Genomic DNA, 19,991 nt, shown 5'->3' on the forward strand with positions numbered 1-19,991 from the left:
CTCACCCTGTATAAGTGATCATGTGATGTGGCGCACGCACATCATTTGAATGTCAATACAGTGGTACCTCGGGTTAAGTATTTAATTCGTTCCGGAGGTCTGTTCTTAACCTGAAACTGTTCTTAACCTGAAGCACCACTTTAGCTAATGGGGCCTCCTGCTGCCGCCACGCCGCCAGAGCACGATTTCTGTTCTCATCCTGAAGCAAAGTTATTAACCTGAGGCACTATTTCTGGGTTAGCGGAGTCTGTAACCTGAAGCGTATGTAACCCGAGGTACCACTGTATCCATTCAATTTGAATGGCAATGCCCATCAATTGGAGGGGGCTGAAGGGACCTTGGCCCCTAGGCATAGAAGCCAACTCCTAGGGGGCTGAGCTGCCTCCATCAAATATTTCACGAGGCTCTCCTTCCCCCCCCCCCAAGTTGAGGATAATTCCCAAATTTTGTGTGCGCGTGCCATGTCATGTGATCGACGATGCGGGGCGGGGCATACCTGCTCCCTTCCCCGCCCACGCTATTTTATTCTAGTCGGCACCTCTGCCCTTGGGAAGTTAATGGCAAGGGCCTGAAACCGGCCCTGGCGCGCGAGACTGGCCCTGGCAGCTTCCTGACGGCTCCGGGGAGCTGTTCCGTGTCCTGCCTCCTCGCCTCTCCTCCTCCCCGTGCGTCACCGAACCCTCTCAGCTCCTGGGGCAAGCAGGTCCCGGGGCCTCGCCTCGCTCTCGGGTGCCCGGGAGGCCGCCTGTGGCGATGCCCCCTTTTGGCTCTCTCTGAGTGACCGCGCGTCCCTCCGGCTCGCGCGCCCGCCCGCCGCCCTCCTTCCTCTCCACAAGTCGGGAGAAACTTGCTCGACGGGCGGGGAGGGAGGCGGGGGAGGAGGAGGCGGAGGCGGGCCCCTCGGCGTGCGCCTCGCCCGCCCATTGGCCCGCGCTCCGTCGGCCGCTCCAGCTGGAGCCGGGAGCCGTCGGCTGGCGGAGGAGCGTCTCGCGCCTGCCCCTCTCGGAGCGCCGGCCAAGGTTGCGCGTCTTAAAGGGAGCCCCGCGCGCGCAGCTGCCTCTTCACATCGATTCCCCCGGCAGAGAGGGGAGCACAGCGCCCGCCCCGCCTCGTCTCTCCCCTGAGCGGACTGTACAATCCTCGGCAGTGTCCTGAGACTGTATGGTCAGCTCAGGGGCGGCTCGGCCCCAGGATCGCAGCCTCGAAAGCAGCGCCGCCGCCGCCACCGGACCCGCTCGCCACGAGGAGCGCGCGCCCAGCCCTTCGCCGCCGCCGCCGCCACCAGGGAACCTGCGCGGCCGAAAGAGGGAGCCCGCCGGCGCAGCCCAGCACGCCCCTTGCACCTCTCCAAAGGCCTCCGGGGACCTGCCCACCCACCCAAGCCAGGCCCCCTGCCTGCCTGGGTCGGGCGCGCCCACGAGGGAGCCCGTGTATCCAGACGCCGCGCAGAACAGCGGAGGCGCCGCTTCCACGATGACAGCGGAGAAGGAGAAGAAGAGGTAAGGGGAAAGGCGCCCAGGGCGCACCTGAGCAGTAGGGCGCCCCCACCTCCCCGATCCGGCGCCGATCGGGGGTGGGGGTTTCCCTTTTTAGGAAAAAGTTATTTTCTTCTCTCAACTCCAAAGTGGCCCTTGTCCGGCTGAGGTCTCTCCCGCCGTATCAGGTCATAACAACAACAGCAACAACTTGTCAATATTGTATCATCATCGTCGTTCTGCTTGTTGGACGGGAAGGCCTCGGCGTTGATCTTGATATAATGGGCATATAGCTCACGAAAGGTGGCCCCTTGAATTTATTTTTGGGGTTGCATGGTGGGCTCCCACGTTTAAATGGTGGGTGGGTGTTGCGACTTCTAAGCGATTATACGGGGTAGGGCTTACTTGGGCCCCCCAATATTTTGTTCAAGTTGGCACTGCTCTACACACACACACAAAACAAAACAAAAACAAAACAGCTGTGTGTGTGTATATTGTGTGTGTGTGTGTGTGTGTGTGTATATATATATATATATATATATATATATATATATATATATATATAGTGTGTGTGTGTGTTGTGTAAATACACAACAGGGGTGCCAACTTGAATAAAATATTGGGCAAGCCCCGCCCTGCATAATCGATCACTTGACGCATCGTATGCACACTATTTGAATAGAAATGACTATCAATTTTTTTTGGGGGGGCATCCTCTCAAATATTTTATTGGAGGGTCGAAGGGACCTCGCCCCCTAGGAGTTGGCTCCTATGATACGCACACACTTGTACGATTAGCTTGTTGGCGCTTGTACACTTTTGTCTAATTTTTTAAATGTTGGGTGCAATCCAGACAAAGCTGAGCAATGTATTACGTTCCTTTGTTTTTTTTTAAAAAACCCATGTTTCTCAAGAGTTCATTAAACACGTGTTTGTCTCCCCTGAAATCTACGGGACCCCCGAGAGCTTTGCTTAGGCTGCATTGTAATACTCATACTGTAGTAATACATTTTAAAACACGTTTGGTTAGGTTCCCGTCGATTTCAAAGGGCGCTTTTCGCCCCTGCTTCTTAACTCTGCCCTTGAAATCCGCGGGACATGGACGCGCTGGATTTTGGCAGGATCTCGCCCCGATGCCTTGGGAATGACTGAAGCTATTCACTGGAATTGCGGCGCGAAAGAAATAATGATACTTCTTCTTGGCTTTGCTCCGGGATCTGTGACGGTTTTGTCGTTCCCAGATCTGTGTACTTTTGAAGGTTCAACTTCCAGCTCTTTGGCTAGCTTCCCCCCTTCTCTCCTCTTCTTCCTTGGAATTGACGCGCTTATAGGATGCTCCCAAACTTACCCAAGAAAGCTGTTCGCCAAAGGAACTGTCGCAGATCTGCACCTTGTGCGTGTCTGTGTGTGCCAGTGTCTTTTGAAGACAGAACCACGCTTAGGAGGCGGAAAGCGATTATCAACCTTAAACAGAGAGGTCCGAAAACGATCTCTTCTCACGCTACTAAAATCCAACGGCTTTGGCATCCTGCTCCGCTCTTTACCTGTTGAACTACTGTAACTCTAGAACCCCCGGAACTGAGAAGGGAGCATCTGAAGATCGCTCCCGCTTATCCCCATGCCCGTGGGCCTTTAGCCAGTTAAAAGGTAACCTGGGGTGCACCTGTCTGCATAATGACAAAAATGGGACTTTAGCATGTTCTTTGTCGGTGTCCACTCTTGTCGCGCGTCTGGGAGCTATTACGCGAGAAAAGAACCAGTCGAATCCTCTAAAAAGTAAACGGAGTGACTCCCATTCTTCGTCCCGTGGCATATTTATTTTTCTAGAGGCAGGACTAACGACAGCTTTGCACTAAGGAGCCGCCACTCCAGATGCAACACATCACACTCCCGACGTCTTTCCCCGAAAATATTAAATGCACAGCTGATTTTCAGCCAGTTTAGGCTAGGGAGAAATGCGCGGTCAGAAAACTGCAGGAGTATACAGTTAGGTAATTTTAGCCCGTGGACTTAATGGTCTTACGCGGGTGAGCCCTCTTTAGGACTAGGGCCCCCTGGGCTTCTGCGCCCCCAAGTCCTTCCCTGGTGCCACCACGGATCGCCACCACGCGCGCCTTTGCGCGTATTCCAGCTCGCTGGCAGCTTCGGTTGCATTTCGTCAATAGCGGAGTAGGATTCAAAGAAGTGTTTTTTTCTTTTGTTTTTTTGTGGGGCGGGGAGGGGAGAGAGATTGCGTTCACATAAACTTTTGAACTGCGCCAGTTTGCAGAGCGCTGGCTTTCCAGCACCGTCTCTCCAAAAGCTGGAGATCATGTGTGGGGTGACACCGGATTGAACTGAGCGTTCGTCGTCAGTGGCGCAAGGAAATTTCAGGGGGCGATCGGTTTGGTGGAGAGCAACTCACCCTCTCCCCTCGCCGAGGTTTTGAAGACCCCGCGTCTGGGATAGGCTGAAGGCAGCCGCCCAGAGACGCACCAGTGTAAGGCAGTTTAGTCGAGTGGATCCCCTCTTGGAGGAGGCTGGTGCTGGGAAGGTCCGGCAGCTTCCCAGGAGGTTAAAGGGTGAATTCGGATTGCACAACCGCCACCTCTGCCCCTCCCGTCCCCCTGCTCCGTCCATGCCTCATCAGATCAGCTCCGCGGCTTCTTTTACGCCATCTTCCCCCACTACTAGCTTTGCCGATTGTGCAAAGGCGGAATTTTTTTAGTTCATCCTCTTTAACGCAGCCAGCCTGTGTCGACGAAGATGCTTCTCCCTTTTACTGCTGGACGACCCTGTCTTCCTGCCCACGCTTCAGCCGCATTCTCTATGTGGTTTCCCTTTCAAGACATTTTTAGCCACCCTCGGAGGCGAAGTTGAAAGGGGTCGTTTCCTCCCCCTTCACCTTTCAACGCTTCAGGAATTGGCAATTTTAATACTTCAGATTTGTACCACACGTTTCTTATTGTGCAAAATGTTTCTCATACATCCTCAGTGATCCTTACAATACACCTGTTGTTAGACACATATTTCAGTTGAGAACATAGAACGAAGTCAGGATTTTTGTTAGGAGGGGAGCAGAACCTCTGTTAGCTTTTTTTAATAAAAAATTATTGATTCAAGGGGGCAGTTCCCTGCCCCCCCTCGCTATGCCCATGGCTGAGAATGCAAAGTCACCTAGTGTATTCATGGCAGAGCCAGATTTGAACTGGAGGCTTCTAACTTCCCCGTTTAGTCTCTTAATGTCTGTTACACCAGAGGGTTCAACCCAGGAATGTTCAGTATATTATTTTATTCAACACAGGCTACAAAGGTGCGGTGTGTTAAGGTGCCATGCGACACCCAGCCTTGGTTCACATTGAATTTAGTGGCTCTTACTCCTAAGTAATCTTAGTTTGATATAATGTGTCTTCGTTTTAATTATTAGGAATCCCAGGGTGCAAAGCACTTTGAAGCCTGATGGTTTTATTGGGGAAGTTATCTATGCACATGAAGTACTACATTATGTGTTTAAGTTACCCCCTGGTTCCACTGAAAATATAAATTTGGGGTACAGCAAAAATCAACTCAAACTTAGTATGTTTCACTGACTTCAACTGGATTTAAATGTGTTTAACACTGGGTGGATCATGTCCAGGTTTTGCTGAAAGGACTAAACTTGGAGCACGGGTAGTTTGTTGTCTTAAAAAATATATGTTTCCATATTTGCAACCTAGAACTTCACATCTTATGTGTGCTTCTCTTGTATGGTCTGTTATCTAAGACCTTCAAAGAGGGTTAAGTTTGTATTTTTTTTTTTAATTGGGCAGACTTCTGTTGGTAGAAACTTCCAATTTGCCATATGAGATGCATAGTGACTCCAAACCAGCACAGTCGGTAGAGCATGAGACTCTTAATCTCAAGGTTGTGAGTTCGAGACCCACATTGGGCAAAATATTCCTGCATTTCAGGGGCTTGATCCTTGTGGTCCCTTCCAAGGCTACAGTTCTGTGATTATAACTGAACAGTCGTCATTCCATTCCCTTTTATTATAGTCAAGAAATGTGTGCATGGAAGAGAAGGGGCCACAGTTTGTGTGGAGCTCTGGGTACACACTAAAGCTTTGCGTTTTCTTGTGTGCCCATTGGCACCTTTTAGAAACTTGGTAGCTTTTCATGGTGGGTGGGTGTGGGTGTGAAAGAAATAAAGGTATGTGCGAAGATTCCTAGAGCAAACCTGCAATCAATCCCCTTTTGGCCTGTATAAGATCTTGGCATTGTTGGTGTAGCTCTATCTGTTGTTTTGGAAGGGCAGAGCAGATAGCTTCAAATGAGCAAGGATACATAATGTAAAGGTCACGTTCCTTTCGGTTCTCCTTTGAAATATTTCCTATTGATTGAATATTTAACCCCTGTTGCCTTTGGGTGCATGGTAGGATACATGTAAAACTTTTCTCCCCTGATCTGTGCCAACTCAGATTTCGTGAACAATAAAGTTCTTGAATGTCCATGGCGTTCAATCATCCGCTCTTGTGGTGTGCACACATATTACATTTGTTTGCTGCATTCATTAAAAGTGTGCCGGGGAGGAAAAACGAATCACTGATGACCAGCATGATGAAAAGCTCTCATTTAACAACCTAACAGCTAAGCTGATATAGTTAAGGCAAGGGTGTGTTAACCAGTACTTTCTCTTTAAAAAGAGCAAGAAAAGGAATAAATAATATTCCCAGAAGGATTTTTGCAGTGGTTATTGAAGAAAAGGTGTATGAATAATGTTTGTGGGGACAGGGCTGTAGGTAGGGGGTGGGCGAGGTGGGCCTCTGCCAGGGGTGCAGGCAATGGAGGGGTGTGCAAAATCTGCAAATAATATGTCCATACATATAAATATTGATAATTGCCTTGTAAGAAATGGTTTTAAATAGAGGGTGAATTGAATGGGTGGAAGGGGGCGGGGTTGGAGGAGAGGCAGAAAGAAGAGCTAATTTGTCCATGGCTAGGGGGCGCAATCTGGACAGTTCTGCCAGGGTTGTAAGATCACCTAGCTACAGCTCTGTGTGGGGAAATAATCTGTGGAATATGACTCAAAAACAGGGATCACTGCAGACTCTGGATAACACACCCACTCCAATAGTCGTAGCTGGAATATGAACAACTGTTCTCAGAACAATTTAATATGCTTGCATTAAATTTGAGTGTGTCATATCCTGTTCTTTTAAACTATGACTTAACTGGGGTCTATAGGACTCCTGCATCAGGTTAGCAAAGTTCTTCTTCTTCTTCTTCTTCTTTTAGAATTTTAGGATGTCATAATAAACACAGAAGGAAAGGCACACTCTGTAGCTTCAGGCTGCCAGATCAAAATTCTGAAAAGTTAAAGGCTAACTTGTGCAATAGCAGAAGAAGTTAGTAGATGCCTTGCAGGCGGTGTGGGGCTGCTCTATCTGTTCTGGAGCTTATTTGGAAGCTAGAAAGCATGTTCTTTGCTTTGGTGTTGTATAATAAAGTATTCTACTATGTAGACTGTCTAGTACTGAAAGGCGAATGAAAACTTAAGGCTGAATAACATGATGATTGTGTAATCATAATATATTTAAAGCACCTTTTAAATGCATGGCTTTCCCCACACAGTATTCTGGGAACTGTAGTTTAAGGGTGCTGGGAATTATATCTCTCTGAGGGAGTAAACTACAGTTCCCACAATTCTTTGGCGGAAAACAATGTGCTCTAAATGTGTTTTGCATGTGTAGCGTGCACATAGCCTGTGTCTGCAATCCTTTATATTGGGTATGGGACTTCCCCCTCCCCATCAAAGGCCACATTCACTAAGAGCCAACCCTTTGAGGGCCTCATGCCAAAGGTAGATGTGGCCAACTCAAATGCGGGCATGACCAAGATGGCGACACACACCACTTTGCCACTTCGTATACGTGGTTGCACACACCACACATCCCTGAACTACATACAAAACACAAACCTCCATACACAAACGGTGCTCACCCTCTTTGCTGGTGCTCAGTTGTGTCATGGGAGCAGTGGAGGTACGGGGAGCGAGGGGGACGGGAATGCCGGGAGTGGATGTTTAAAATTCTGCTCGCCAATAATCTCGCCCTTCTCACCTTCATCTGTGCTGCTGATACAGCAAACTGGGAATCCCACTGAGTGCAAACATTATTTTTTTTGTTCCAGATTTATAAGCCACCCTTCCTCTCCCAAGCGAACCTGTGGTGGTTCACAACTACAAGGTTACATGAATTGCAATATTCAGAGCAACATTAGAATGTGCTGCAGATAGTAATTAAACACGGGAGAACAAACCCCCCCCCCCACAACCTTTGTAAAACCATCAGCCGAACGTCTGGCTAAATAAAGAAATAAATGCCTCACAAGTTTCCTGAACGCAAGGGAGAAGGGCTCTGCTTGATTTCCCTTGTGAAGGAGTTCCACAGCACCATGCGTACAATTCTCGGTGTTGCCGGTTGCAGTGTCCCAGACTAATATGTCCAGATGTCCAGATCTTGTTGGGACAGACTTCCTGTTTTCTTTTGAGGCACAGCGTTCCAAGAACATTTTTAGCTCAAATTCTCGAAAGGTCTTGGTTTTTCACTCAGTTACTAGGGTTCTCGTGCGCTCCAGAAGCAATTAACCGTTTTGTCGTTTCTGTTGCTGGCGGAGTTTGCAAGGCCAAGTAGCTCTTCTGGTTTTGTCTACTCGGAGCAAACATTTAATTTGCAACACGTAGCGCTGCAGATTTTGGCTGGAGTGTTTTTGCCTTTTCTTCCCCAAAGAATGTAAACAGCACTCTTTTCTGTACGCCATGAAAACGTTCATTTGGAAAACAAGCTGTCGGGAATGAGTGTTTGTGTTAGTTAAATGGAATATAAGGTTCTGCAGCAGTGAGTCAGATTCTGCTGTCACAGCAATGATATCTGCTTCTTTTGGTGATCCTAAAGCTTGCACTGAAATCCTGTGCATCTCTGAGCAGAAGCCCTAACTGAGTTCAGGGGGACTTGCTGCTAAGTACATATGCATAGGATTGCAGCTTCAGCTGTATTTATTTCGAGTTTATTGATATATATGCCCAGTGTTTTTTTGGGGGGGGTGTACGCGGGGGTACACATACCCCTACACCCCTACACATTTTGTGAATCTAAGTTTGGCCTCCTTGAGGGGCAGCATTTCAATATGAGTAGGAAAATGAGAGTACCCCTAAACATTTTTTAAAGGAAAAAAAAGCACTGTATATGCCATAAACTGTTACAGAAAATAGTATTGTGTGTACTTGGGAGAGGTGTGGCAGGGCTGAAGCAACTTCCCTATGGAGAAAAGTTTCAGCTCTTGGGGCTTTTTAGTTCAGAGAGAAGATGTGTAAAATGTGGCGTGATAGAAGTTTAAAAAAAATTATGCCCAGCATGGAGTAAGTGACGAGAGAAAAGCTTTTCTTCCTCTCTCATAACACTAGAAATCATGGACACCCAGAAAAGCAGAGTGTTGGAAGATTCAGGGCAGACAAAAGAAAGTATTCATGCAGTACATAGAAGAAGAGCTTGGATTTGATATTCCGCTTTATCACTACCCGAAGGAGTTTCAAAGTGGCTAACATTCTCCTTTCCTTCCTCCCCCACAACAAACACTCTGTGAGGTGAGTGGGGCTGAGAGACTTCAGAGAAGTGTGACTGGCCCAAGGTCACCCAGCAGCTGCATGTGGAGGAGCGGAGACGCAAACCCCGTCCCCCAGATTACGAGACTACCGCTCTTAACCACTACACCACACTGGCTCTCTACATAGTTAAAACCAGTGCTTTTTTCTGGAAAAGAAAGTGGGGGAACTCACCACAAAGTTTGTTTGCTGCAGGCCCAGTTGCAGTGCCACCCACCCAACTGCAGGCAGTGGCTAAATGTAAGTTGTGATTAATAAACTCAAGCAGACAACTATCTGGATTAGAAATGGCCACAACTTTATTGATTACAGTATAGATATAGGTGGATTTTTGGCTCAGGCATTGGGTGTATATCCCTTCCAGCCCCTGCAGGCCAAAATAATAATGATGATGATGATGATGATGATGATGATGATGATGATGATGATATAATGATAATTTAATTTTTAGACGGTAAGGGAACTCAGTCCCCGCATTTCCTGCTCAACACACACACACACACACACACACACCAGTTAAAACTGTGGATTCTGCTGCTGCAAGAGGTAGTGGCAACCACAGCCACAAACTTGGATGGTTTTAAAAGAGGATTAGACAAATTCATGGAGGATAAGGCTTTTCAGTGGCTACTAGCCCCAGCAGCTCTGTTCTGCTTCCACAGTTGGAAAAACTTGCCTTCAGAAACACCAGTTGTTGTAACTCACAAGAGGGGAGAGCAAAGGATCCTGGACAATATGAACCATCCAGCAGGGCTCCATTTATGTTCTTGTGATGAGGGTGATTCTGTGGCACAAACTTATCCATGCCCTTAGGCTCTTCCCATCCAGATTTGGGCAGAGGAGCTTACAACAACAAGGGGAGGGGAAGGAAGAAGGAGGAGGCAAGGGGCAGAATGTATACACACTGAGTTACATGCCTTTAACTAGGGTTGCCATATTTCCAAAAGTGAAAATCGGAACAGAAAAATTGTTTTTTTTTTAAAGCTGTTTTTAAGAGGAGTTGACAAAAAAAGAGACACAGCTGACACGTGTTGCCATACGTCTGGATTTTCCTGGACGTCTCAGTGATTTCTGCCCGGACACTATTTCTGACGGTCAATTAGTGGCTATGTCAGGGAGATTCAGGACATACGCCAACCCTGATTTAAACACAGGGGTGGATAACCAGATGTTGTCAGACTCCAAACTACAATTAGCCCTAGTGATTACTTATGTTATGGCCTCAGTGATTACTTATGTTATGTTTATCTATAATACAGGTATTACTATAGCACCATGTCATAAACTGTCAGGACTGTTTATAATAAAAAAACATAAAATGCTATTTAAAAAGTACAAATAAGAATGCAGATAATCTTTATGGTGAGGGCACTAGGTTGGTAAAGGCTGCTCTAGAATTTTAAATGTACCTGTTGGAACAGATTTATGGTTTATTTTTTTACGTTAACCAATCTGGGATTTCTGTATAAAGAGCGCTATATAATCTGAACAAATAATTAAAGTAAGGGGCTGGAAGCTGTTCAGCTGAGGACGGAGGATATTTATTGATAGAGAAAGTTCATAAGGGTGTTAGTTTTCACTCTGCCAAAATATAACGTTGCTAGGATTAGTCTTAGCCCAAAGAAGTCCCATTGTGGGCCTGCTCAGATGCTCATTCTACCCAGAATGAGACTGGTGTTCCTGTGAAGTCAGCAATATTATCAATGAAACAATAATAGTGCATTCCTAGTGGATTTATACTGTACTGTACCGCCCACAAATTGTTACACTTTATTAGGTGTTCTGCAATGCTGCCCTAATGTTTTTGCATTACTGCTGTGTAGAAGGGCACTTCCGTGCTATAGCCTTCTGAAATAGGAGATGCCCCCATCAGTATCGGCATTCTGCCAGCTCCTGAAGACACACCTGCTTGGGAAAGCACACTGAACTTCTGATTTTGTTGTTTTAACTGTTGTTTTTTTTTAAAAAAAAACTGTTTTGATGGTTACGCTTTTTAATTACAGTGGTACCTTGGGTTACAGACACTTCAGGTTACAAACACTTCAGGTTACAGACTCCGCTAACCCAGAAATAGTACCTCGGGTTAAGAACTTTACCTCAGGATGAGCACAGAAATTGCGCGGCGGCGGCAGCGGGACACCCCATTAGCTAAAGTGGTACCTCAGGTTAAGAACAGTTTCAGGTTAAGAACGGACCTCCAGAAAGAATTAAGTTCTTAACCCAAGGTACCATTGTAACTGTTTAATGGTATATTTTAATTAAGGATGTTTCAATGCTCCAATGGTCTTGTTATTGTGTATTTTAATAAGATATTGATTTTATAGTTGTAAACCACTTAGAAGTCATTTTGGCTCAAAAGCAGTGTATAAAACAAGAAGAACATGATGCAACAGAAGTGGGACTAAACCCACCCACCTACCTCTGCGTCATTGGTGGTATGAAAAGTTATCAAATTTCAGCAGGAAGATACAGGCCAGACATTGATTGTAAATGAAGCAGGATGATTTGTCCTAAAGTAATCTAATTCAGCAGTAACAGCTTTGTAGCTGGTTAATTTTTATATTGATTAGCCACTCAACCTTAAAGATTATCTGCATTTTTATTTGTACAAAGAGACCATCTTGGCTCTGAGTCCTGGATGACCTTTCAGGGTTTTTCCCACTTGGCCTGGCAGGGCGGGGCCCTGAAAAGCATACAATAAAATTGGTTTAAAGCACTGAGATTAGTTTGTTTTAAGTTTGTAGAAATTGGGATGACATGAAAGTAGCCTTTATCCTCCTCTGTGTTTCCTCACTTGACACAACAAACATTGACGATTGTGTTCCGTTGTAAAGGCCGATGGTAACAATGTTTGCTTTTATTGAATTTTTTATGCCTGATGTTTGGGAAAGGCACTCTGCTCTTGGACCCTTCTTGTGATCACAAAAATGTGGGATTTGTCAGGTTTTTATTTTATTTTATTTGGAGGACATGACTGATTCCGCACACCCTAGTTTTGATTGGCCTCTGTAAAAGTTCAGTTGAGTTAGAAAGTTTGGGGGTGCTTTTTTCAGTTCATGGTGAGAGAATAATATTTAATCTGAACAAAAATACAGTTATTCACATTAAAACAAAAAACCAGGCCAAGCAGCCTAGCCAATAAATACGAAAAAGGGCACTAACCCACGTTTTCCCACTTCCTTCCTGTGCATGTAGAATGTCAGGCACTTTTGCCACATCAATAACCTGGAAGTAGAAATAGCCTCTTCCAATTATAAACTAAACAAAACCACCACCTATGTTTGTTTGCATGCATGGCTTTATATATTTTTTTGAATTTGCCTTTATATATTTCTTGCCTCCTTGTAAAACTTGCCACACATGGGTAGCTAAATTCATATTTACAAATCTAAGTACAGTGGTGCCTCGCAAGACGAAATTAATTCGTTCCGCGAGTCTCTTCGTCTTGCGATGTTTTTCGTCTTGCGAAGCACGGTCCGTCGCAACTGCGCCTCTTCAAGCGGCTTTAGGAAAAAAGCGAACGAACTCGCAAGACGTTTTCGTCTTGCGAAGCAAGCCTATAGGGAAAATCATCTAGCGAAGCGACGCAAAAACGGAAAAACCCTTTCGTCTTGCGCGTTTTTCGTTTTGCGAGGCATTCGTCTTGCGGGGCACCACTGTATAGTTTTGTACAGGTGTATTTGGTATCTGCAGTTTCAACAAAACACACACACACACACACACACACTTATGTTCCTCTAAATCTTAAAAAAATAAATCACAGAGGTTTACAATAATATCTACAGTGGTACCTCAGGTTACAGACACTTCAGGTTACAGATGCTTCAGGTTACAGACTCCACTAACCCAGAAATAGTGCCTCGGGTTAAGAACTTTGCTTCAGGATGAGAACAGAAATCGTGCAGCGGCGGCGGCAGTGGGAGGCCCCATCAGCTAAAGTGGTGCTTCAGGTTAAGAACAGTTTCAGGTTAAGAACAGGCCTCCAGAACAAATTAAGTTCTTAACCTGAGGTACCATTGTATATGTAATAAAAACACATGCAAATTTAAATTCAGTGCCCATCAACTAACTAACTATTATGGAAAGATGTGTTCTTAATTGCGGGCATAAGCCTGATGGCATAGAAAGGTTTTCAAGCAGCATTTGAAAGTCAAAACAGAAGGTGGAGTGATACCACTAAAACTCTATTTCTTGCTGTTATCGTGAGACTTTCAATGCAGGGGGCAGCCAGTGACATCCCAGCAGATGATCTCCGTGACAGAACTGGGATATGAGGGTTTGGGGTTCCCTAAGGTACCCTGGACCCAAGTTCTCTAGGGTTTTGGAAATTAATACCAATACCTTGAACCTGGCCCAGTAAGTAGGAGATCAGCCAGTACAATAATGGGTCAGCACAGCTGTGGCTTCTACCTGGGGATGTGGCTATAGAGGCTGTCTTGCATGGACGACGGCAATACGCTCTACGTGGGGCTACCTTTGACAGTGACTCGGAAACTACAGCTAATCCAGAATGTGGCAGGGAGTTTTGCATTGTTTCAGTGGGAAGCTTGGATTCCAGGAGGTTATCTTTTCGTCCCAAAATTGAGTAACCGAGCTGACAAATGAATCATGTGGGTGTAGCTTAAGGTATTCTAGAGCAGGCATGCTCACGCGCCTGTCGACGCAACTCGTAAAAGTCGCTTAGAAATTCCTTCCTAGCAAGTAAACTGGGGGGGGGGGGGGGGAATCTCTGGTCCTCTGGATGTTGTTGGATTCCAACCTTCATCCCCCACAGCCAGTGGTGGGAGGTGTAGCTTAGCAGCATGTGGGGATGGGCACAGATCCCACATCCCTGCATTCAATTTTCATGTTAACTGTAGCTACTGGAGCAAACCATTGATTTTAAAAAAATACTTCCTCCCCACATTTATACCTCTTTAACAGTCACAACTTTCCCCCCCAAAGAACCCTGGGAACTGTAGGGTTCCCGGAGCTAGAGTTCCTGGCACCCGGTTTTCAGGTTTCAAAGCAATGTGCTGCTTGCATCACAGACACAAGCAGGGTGCATGATCTGAGTTCACTGGTGGCTTATTATCTGCAGCGCATCTCTTGCAAGTAGTCACTTGTAGGCAGAATATCTCTTTGTTACTGCTGCTTGTACTAGCCCACATGAGCAAATGATCTATTGTTGCTACTGCCTGTGAGCAGTGAAAAGGAGCATGGCTTAATAATAATAATAATAATAATAATAATAATAATAATAATAAATTTATTTATACCCCACCCTCCCCTGCCAGAGCGGCTAACGCCAGTAAAATTACAATAAAAACATAATGGGGGGGGGGACCCAATTTAAAATACAGGTTAAAATGTAATTTAAAATGCAGCCTCATTTTAAAAGTAGCCCATGGATCAAAACCATAAGGGGAGGGAAACAAAAGGGTCAGACTGAGTCCAAACCAAAGGCCAGGTGGAACAGCTCTGTCTTGCCCGCCCTGCGGAAAGATGTCAAGTCCCTCAGGGCCCTAGTCTCTTGTGACAGAGTGTTCCACCAAGTCTGCTCCAGAAACTTGTTGGGTATAATTGGTAACTTTGACGGAGCTGGGTGTTACTTTATTTCCACCACCCCAGTGTCCGTATTAATCCCACCCACCTCCTCTGCCAAGTTCTGCCCACGTCCTGCAACATGGCGATATGGTGAGACAGATTTCAGAACTGGGCATGGCTTGTGCTTGGTAGTAGATTGGAAGAAGCCATTGCTTAAAACGTACAGACTTATTGCCAGTATGAAACCAGTGCAGGGCAATGGCATTTGCTTGAATGCTCTTCTTCCCCACAGCCGCCACCCTCACACCCTCTAAGTGTCGCTATTTTCCAGGGACGTCCTGAAGGAGCGTCTCCACCCCCATTGTTCTGTCCGGACACTGAGGTCCAGCGCTGAGGGCCGTCTGGCGTTCCCTCATTGCGAGAAGCCAAGTTACAGAGAACCAGGCAGAGGGCCTTCTCGGTAGTGGCGCCCGCCCTGTGGAACGCCCCCCCACCAGATGTCAAAGAGAACAACTACCAGACTTTTAGAAGACATCTGAAGGCAGCCCTGTTTAGGGAAGCTTTTAATGGTTAATAGACTATTGTATTTTAATATTCTGTTGGAAGCCGCCCAGAGTGGCTGGAGAAGCCCAGATGGGTGGGGTATAAATATTTATTTATTTATTTATTTATTTATTTATTTATTGAAGTCATCCTGGTTTCTGATTTGATCCCGGAACGTCCCACTTTTCCTTGAAGAAATGTTGGAGGGTATGGAGTTACCTGAGCCGTCTGAAGGCAATCCTGTTTTTTAAAAAAATGTTTAATGTTTCATTATGTTTTTATATATGTTGGAAGCTGCCCAGAGTGGCTGCGACAACCCAGTAAGATGTGTGGGGTATAAATAGTAAAATTATCATTATGAAATGGGACATCCCTATTTTCATCAGAGAAATGTTGGAGGGTATGCACCCTGCCTTTAAAGACTGGTACGTTACCTTCTTCTTCTTTGAAGATCACTCGTAGCTGAGTAAGATTGTCTTTCATAAACACAGTTTTAACAGTGAGTCCGTAAGTGACTGTGGAGGACAATTCTGGATCCACACGTCCTTCCACAGTGGGGACATTGGTTTCTGGGCGGGAGTTGATCATGATGAGCGTTTGCCAAACGTGCCTTCCTCTTAGCTCGTTTCTCCCTTTCGTCCTGAGTTTGAGTGTCTTCAAAGCCCATGACACCTTTGGTAAAGGCGTTGGTACTTTATAGAAAGAGTGCTTAAGCAACTTGAGATGTTGGGGAGGGGGGATGCACAGGGCAGGACTAAATGGGCTTCTCCTTGCATGTTACAGGGAGCAGAACAGGTTCCTGGAATCGAGCCCAGGGGAGTTTGGGAAGTGCAGCGACAGGTAAGGAGAAGGGGCAGGCGGACTGGCACCCCTCCTCTGGGGGTTGGCAATCGTTGAGAGGTGTTGTAACAGTTAGCTTGTAACTTGGGTCACATCCGCCACACCACACATTTAAAGTACTCTTGCGCACTTGTTAACTGTCATGGAGAATCCTGGGAACTGTAGTTTGGTAAGGGTGTTGGAAACTGTAGGTCTGTGACATTGTGAGGTCATCGCTCTTACCAAGCTACAGTTCTTCTGGTTCTTTGAACATTAAAGTGGTGTAAAGGTAAAGGCAAAGGGACCCCTGACCATTAGGTCCAGTCGTGGCCGACTCTGGGGTTGTGGCGCTCATCTCACTTTATTGGCCGAGGGAGCTGGTGTACAGCTTCCGGGTCATGTGGCCAGCATGACTAAGCCACTTCTGGCGAACCAGAGCAGCGCACAGAAACGCCGTTTACCTTCTGGCCAGAGCGGTACCTATTTATCTATTTGCACTGGTGTGCTTTTGAACTGCTAGGTTGGCAGGAGCAGGGACCGAACAACGGGAGCTCACCCCGTCGCGGCGATTCGAACCGCGACCTTCTGATTGGCAAGTCCTAGGCTCTGTGGTTTAACCCACAGCGCCACCCGCATGGTATAAGAGTGCTTTAAATGTATGGTGTCGGTGTGACCTCACAGTTTTCTATTAATTCTAGTATAACAGAATCTGGAACGGTTCCAGCTAAGGTTTATAAGAAGAGCGGGTGGAGATGTATGGTGTTGGGAACTGGCGCACTGGTCCTCTGGAGAGGTGAGAGAAGCTGTAGTCTTCTGAGCTTCAGGGTATTTCAAAAGTGACCCATGTAAAGATAAGTATGGGCACCTCTTGGGAAAGTCTCGCTTGTTTGTGCTGCAGCCAGAGTCCCAGTTTGGAATGGAAACGTTGCTGTGGAGGAGCTTACCTAACGTCGTGATTAATCCAGCCCAGGGTTACACCTGTTCTCATTAAGAGCACAAAGTCTTTGCCTACACGCAGGCTCCAAGTCAGCCAGTTTAGTTTTTGCGAAAGCAAAAGGCCATCCAGTCGAATGAACATGAGGATTGTCACATAGAAGGACCCAATAGTACTTCATTTTTAAGTGTTCTAGAATGTACAATTTGTGCACTTGGCGTCTCGACAAACATTTGTTGCCTGAGATAAAAGGAAATCTGAAGGTCATATTTTAAAGAGGTTCTGAAGTAGTTTCCGTAAATGCAATTTTGTCACAGTTAAGCAAGATGGCTTGAATTTGATTGTGCCGCTGATTAGGTTAGACATACATAATGGCAGCAGTAAGTGGCACATGTTCACTGGGCTTTTAATTTTAAATAACATGCTGCTTATTTTCACTCTTGTTTTGTATGGAAAATCACAGGCTGATCCTTGAACTATTCTACCTCCAGATAACATTATCAACAAATCTCCTAACCATGTGTATTCACAATTAGATTACCCTCCATGTAAAAAAGCCAAAAAAACCTTGATGCTATCAATCCCATTCTTTTTCACAGTATTTTTAAGATCCTGGAGGTGCACTGAAAATACTATTTTGTTTTGTATATGTTGGCTTAAAAAGATGCAAAGCCCTCAATACAAACTCAAAATATAGCTTTCTTTAACTTTGGAAAATGCGAATAAAGTACTTTCTATTTACCACGTCGCAGCTAATTATTAATAAGCTTTGATTTGCACAGCATTATAATTTTCTCTCTCACTTTGGTGGCATGGAAGATGCTAAAATACAGTTGGTGGACATAGTGACCGAAACAGTAGACAAGCAGCAGCAAAAAGGCAGGGCAGGGAGGGGATAACGAAAAACTAAAGAGAGCATAACAAATATGTCAGTTGATGCCATAAACAGTGTATGATGCATTATATCTATCTATGTAATCTGATTTATCATTGTCAGTATGGAATATTACAAAACTCAGCTTGGCTATATAAACGTCTACCAACACATTTAACATACATTAATTAAAAGCATGGTTGGAAAATTCAAAGTCCAATGATCCCATTGTGCCCAGGTACAGTGGTACCTCGGGTTAAGAACTTAATTCATTCTGGAGGTCCGTTCTTAACCTGAAAATGTTCTTAACCTGAGGTACCACTTTAGCTAATGGGGCCTGCTGCTGCGCCACCGGAGCACGATTTCTGTTCTCATCCTGAAGCAAAGTTCTTAACCTGAGGTACTATTTCTGGGTTAGAGGAGTCTGTAACCTGAAGTGTCTATAACCTGAAGCATCTGTAACCTGAGGTACCACTGTATTATGAGTCTGCAGGGAGAGCATAATATCTTTATGCCTACTTCTCAAAATGCCAATGGCAGGCCCAAGCCATTTTGATGCCTGGGGCAAAGGACAAAATGGTGCTGCTGCAGTTCGATGCGCGGGAGCCGAGTGGACTGGCTGCTGAGCCTTCCTTCAACTCTGGCAATGGGTAGCATCCTCCATTGCATCTTAGTGGAACTGAGGGGTCCCTGTGGTTTAGGGGGTGCAGTCTGTCTGGCATATGCAACTCTGATCTCCAACAGAGGGAAATGACTAAGAGGCTCACAGGAAATGGCCAGGAGGGCTGCTTCCCTACCCCCCCCCAAAAAATCTGTCACCTGAGGTGGTTGCTTCACTCTGCCTAATGATAAGGCTGGCCCTGCCAGATGGTAGGTTGGTCCATGCTTTGGATACTGCTTACTCATGGGAGATCCGTATACAATGAAAACACATCAACATATTATCTATGTGAAGCAATACTGAAACTATGCTAATTTTTAGGAGACGGTATTGGAAAAGTATTTCGTCTTCAATTATGGACTCATTTTTCCTGTGGGTTGTTTTTTTTTAAAAAAGAAAACTTTTAGAGTAAAATTTTCTGATGCAATTATATTGTGATTTCATGTTGTTTTAGCACATGCATTTTTAATTGAGAGATTTTCAAATTGTGTAAGGTTGTTTGTTGTTGTGCTTTGGGTTGTATGTATGTTCAATTCCAAGCCCAGTTCCCACACGCTGATCTTTAAGACCCTAAACAGCTTGGGGTCCAGGTACCTAACAGAACAAACATCTCCATATCTGTCTGCCTAGATGCTAAGGTCCTCTGCTGATTCTCTTTAGGTGCCTCTGCCACTGGAGGTGAGGCAAGTTATGGTCAGGGAGATAATGGTTTTGGCCGTAGTTTGTGGAGCTTTTCCTCCAGAGTTGCCTGCCTGGCACTTTGGGATGTCAGAGAATTCTGAAGAAAACAGAAAAGGAAATGGAAGTTGCAAGTTTGCATGTTCATCTGTGGTCAGAAATGGTAATCAGCCAAGATAATACAATTGGTATTCATTCATGTAGTTGTTGTTTAAAAACAGCAAACAATTCATAATAAATGACTTTGTAGCATTGTTTTTACATTTCCTTTACACCGAAACGAACATAGTACACAAATACTTACGTAACTTATGTTGAATAGCAGATAGTAAGTCAAATCACGTAGTATTTGGCAGAAACCAAAGTGCAACAGAAAAGTACTGATTGAGACAAATACTGGTCAGAGTGGAAATTCTTACATCTCTACTGGCACTTATTGTGTTACACTTTTAGGTATTGAACAAAACCCTTTTTATTCTTCCTGAAACTTTTCTTTTTTGGGGATTCTGGATCAGAGTTTGTCACATTAATCAGTGTGTGTTCCGAATGTATTTATCCTGAGGTTCTTACTGACATTTTTAGGTAAACTTTCCAGGTGATTTTAAGATCTTTAATTGTGGTCCAGTAAACTGTGGGACCATTTACTGAAGGTGGGGCTGGAAGAACAATTAATTAACGACACTGGTGTTCACGGTATTTTAACGCAAGCCATTTGAACACACTTGGGTGCCTTCCACTGCCCGTACCTTACACGATCTCCTACCGCTGCAATTAAGGTTTGACTGTCTTCTAAATGCACTTGTAAGCTTGGGGGACTAGGAAGACCTGTAATATTTTCTAGTCTAACCTCCTCCACTGTTTTGA

At 45.4% G+C, this 19,991-nt stretch overlaps 1 protein-coding gene across 2 annotated transcripts in view; it reads left to right on the top strand.

Annotated features, from left to right (window-relative positions):
* Nucleotides 1-561: 561 nt before the first annotated feature.
* The window catches only part of EPAS1 (endothelial PAS domain protein 1), a 135,438-nt gene continuing 116,008 nt past the window's right edge, over nt 562-19,991 (top strand). Inside the window, exons 1-2 of one of the 2 annotated variants that reach the window (XM_083605006.1) lie at nt 562-1,499; nt 15,945-16,001. In XM_083605006.1, the coding sequence (XP_083461132.1) occupies nt 1,162-1,499; nt 15,945-16,001 (395 nt within the window). In that variant the 5' untranslated portion in view covers nt 562-1,161. The remainder of the gene's footprint in view (nt 1,500-15,944; nt 16,002-19,991) is intronic. The other variant, XM_083605007.1, reaches the window with a different exon arrangement.

This window comes from Podarcis filfolensis (assembly GCF_964270895.1).
Source record: "Podarcis filfolensis genome assembly, chromosome: 3".
In the NCBI taxonomy this organism is placed as follows: Eukaryota; Metazoa; Chordata; class Lepidosauria; order Squamata; family Lacertidae; genus Podarcis; species Podarcis filfolensis.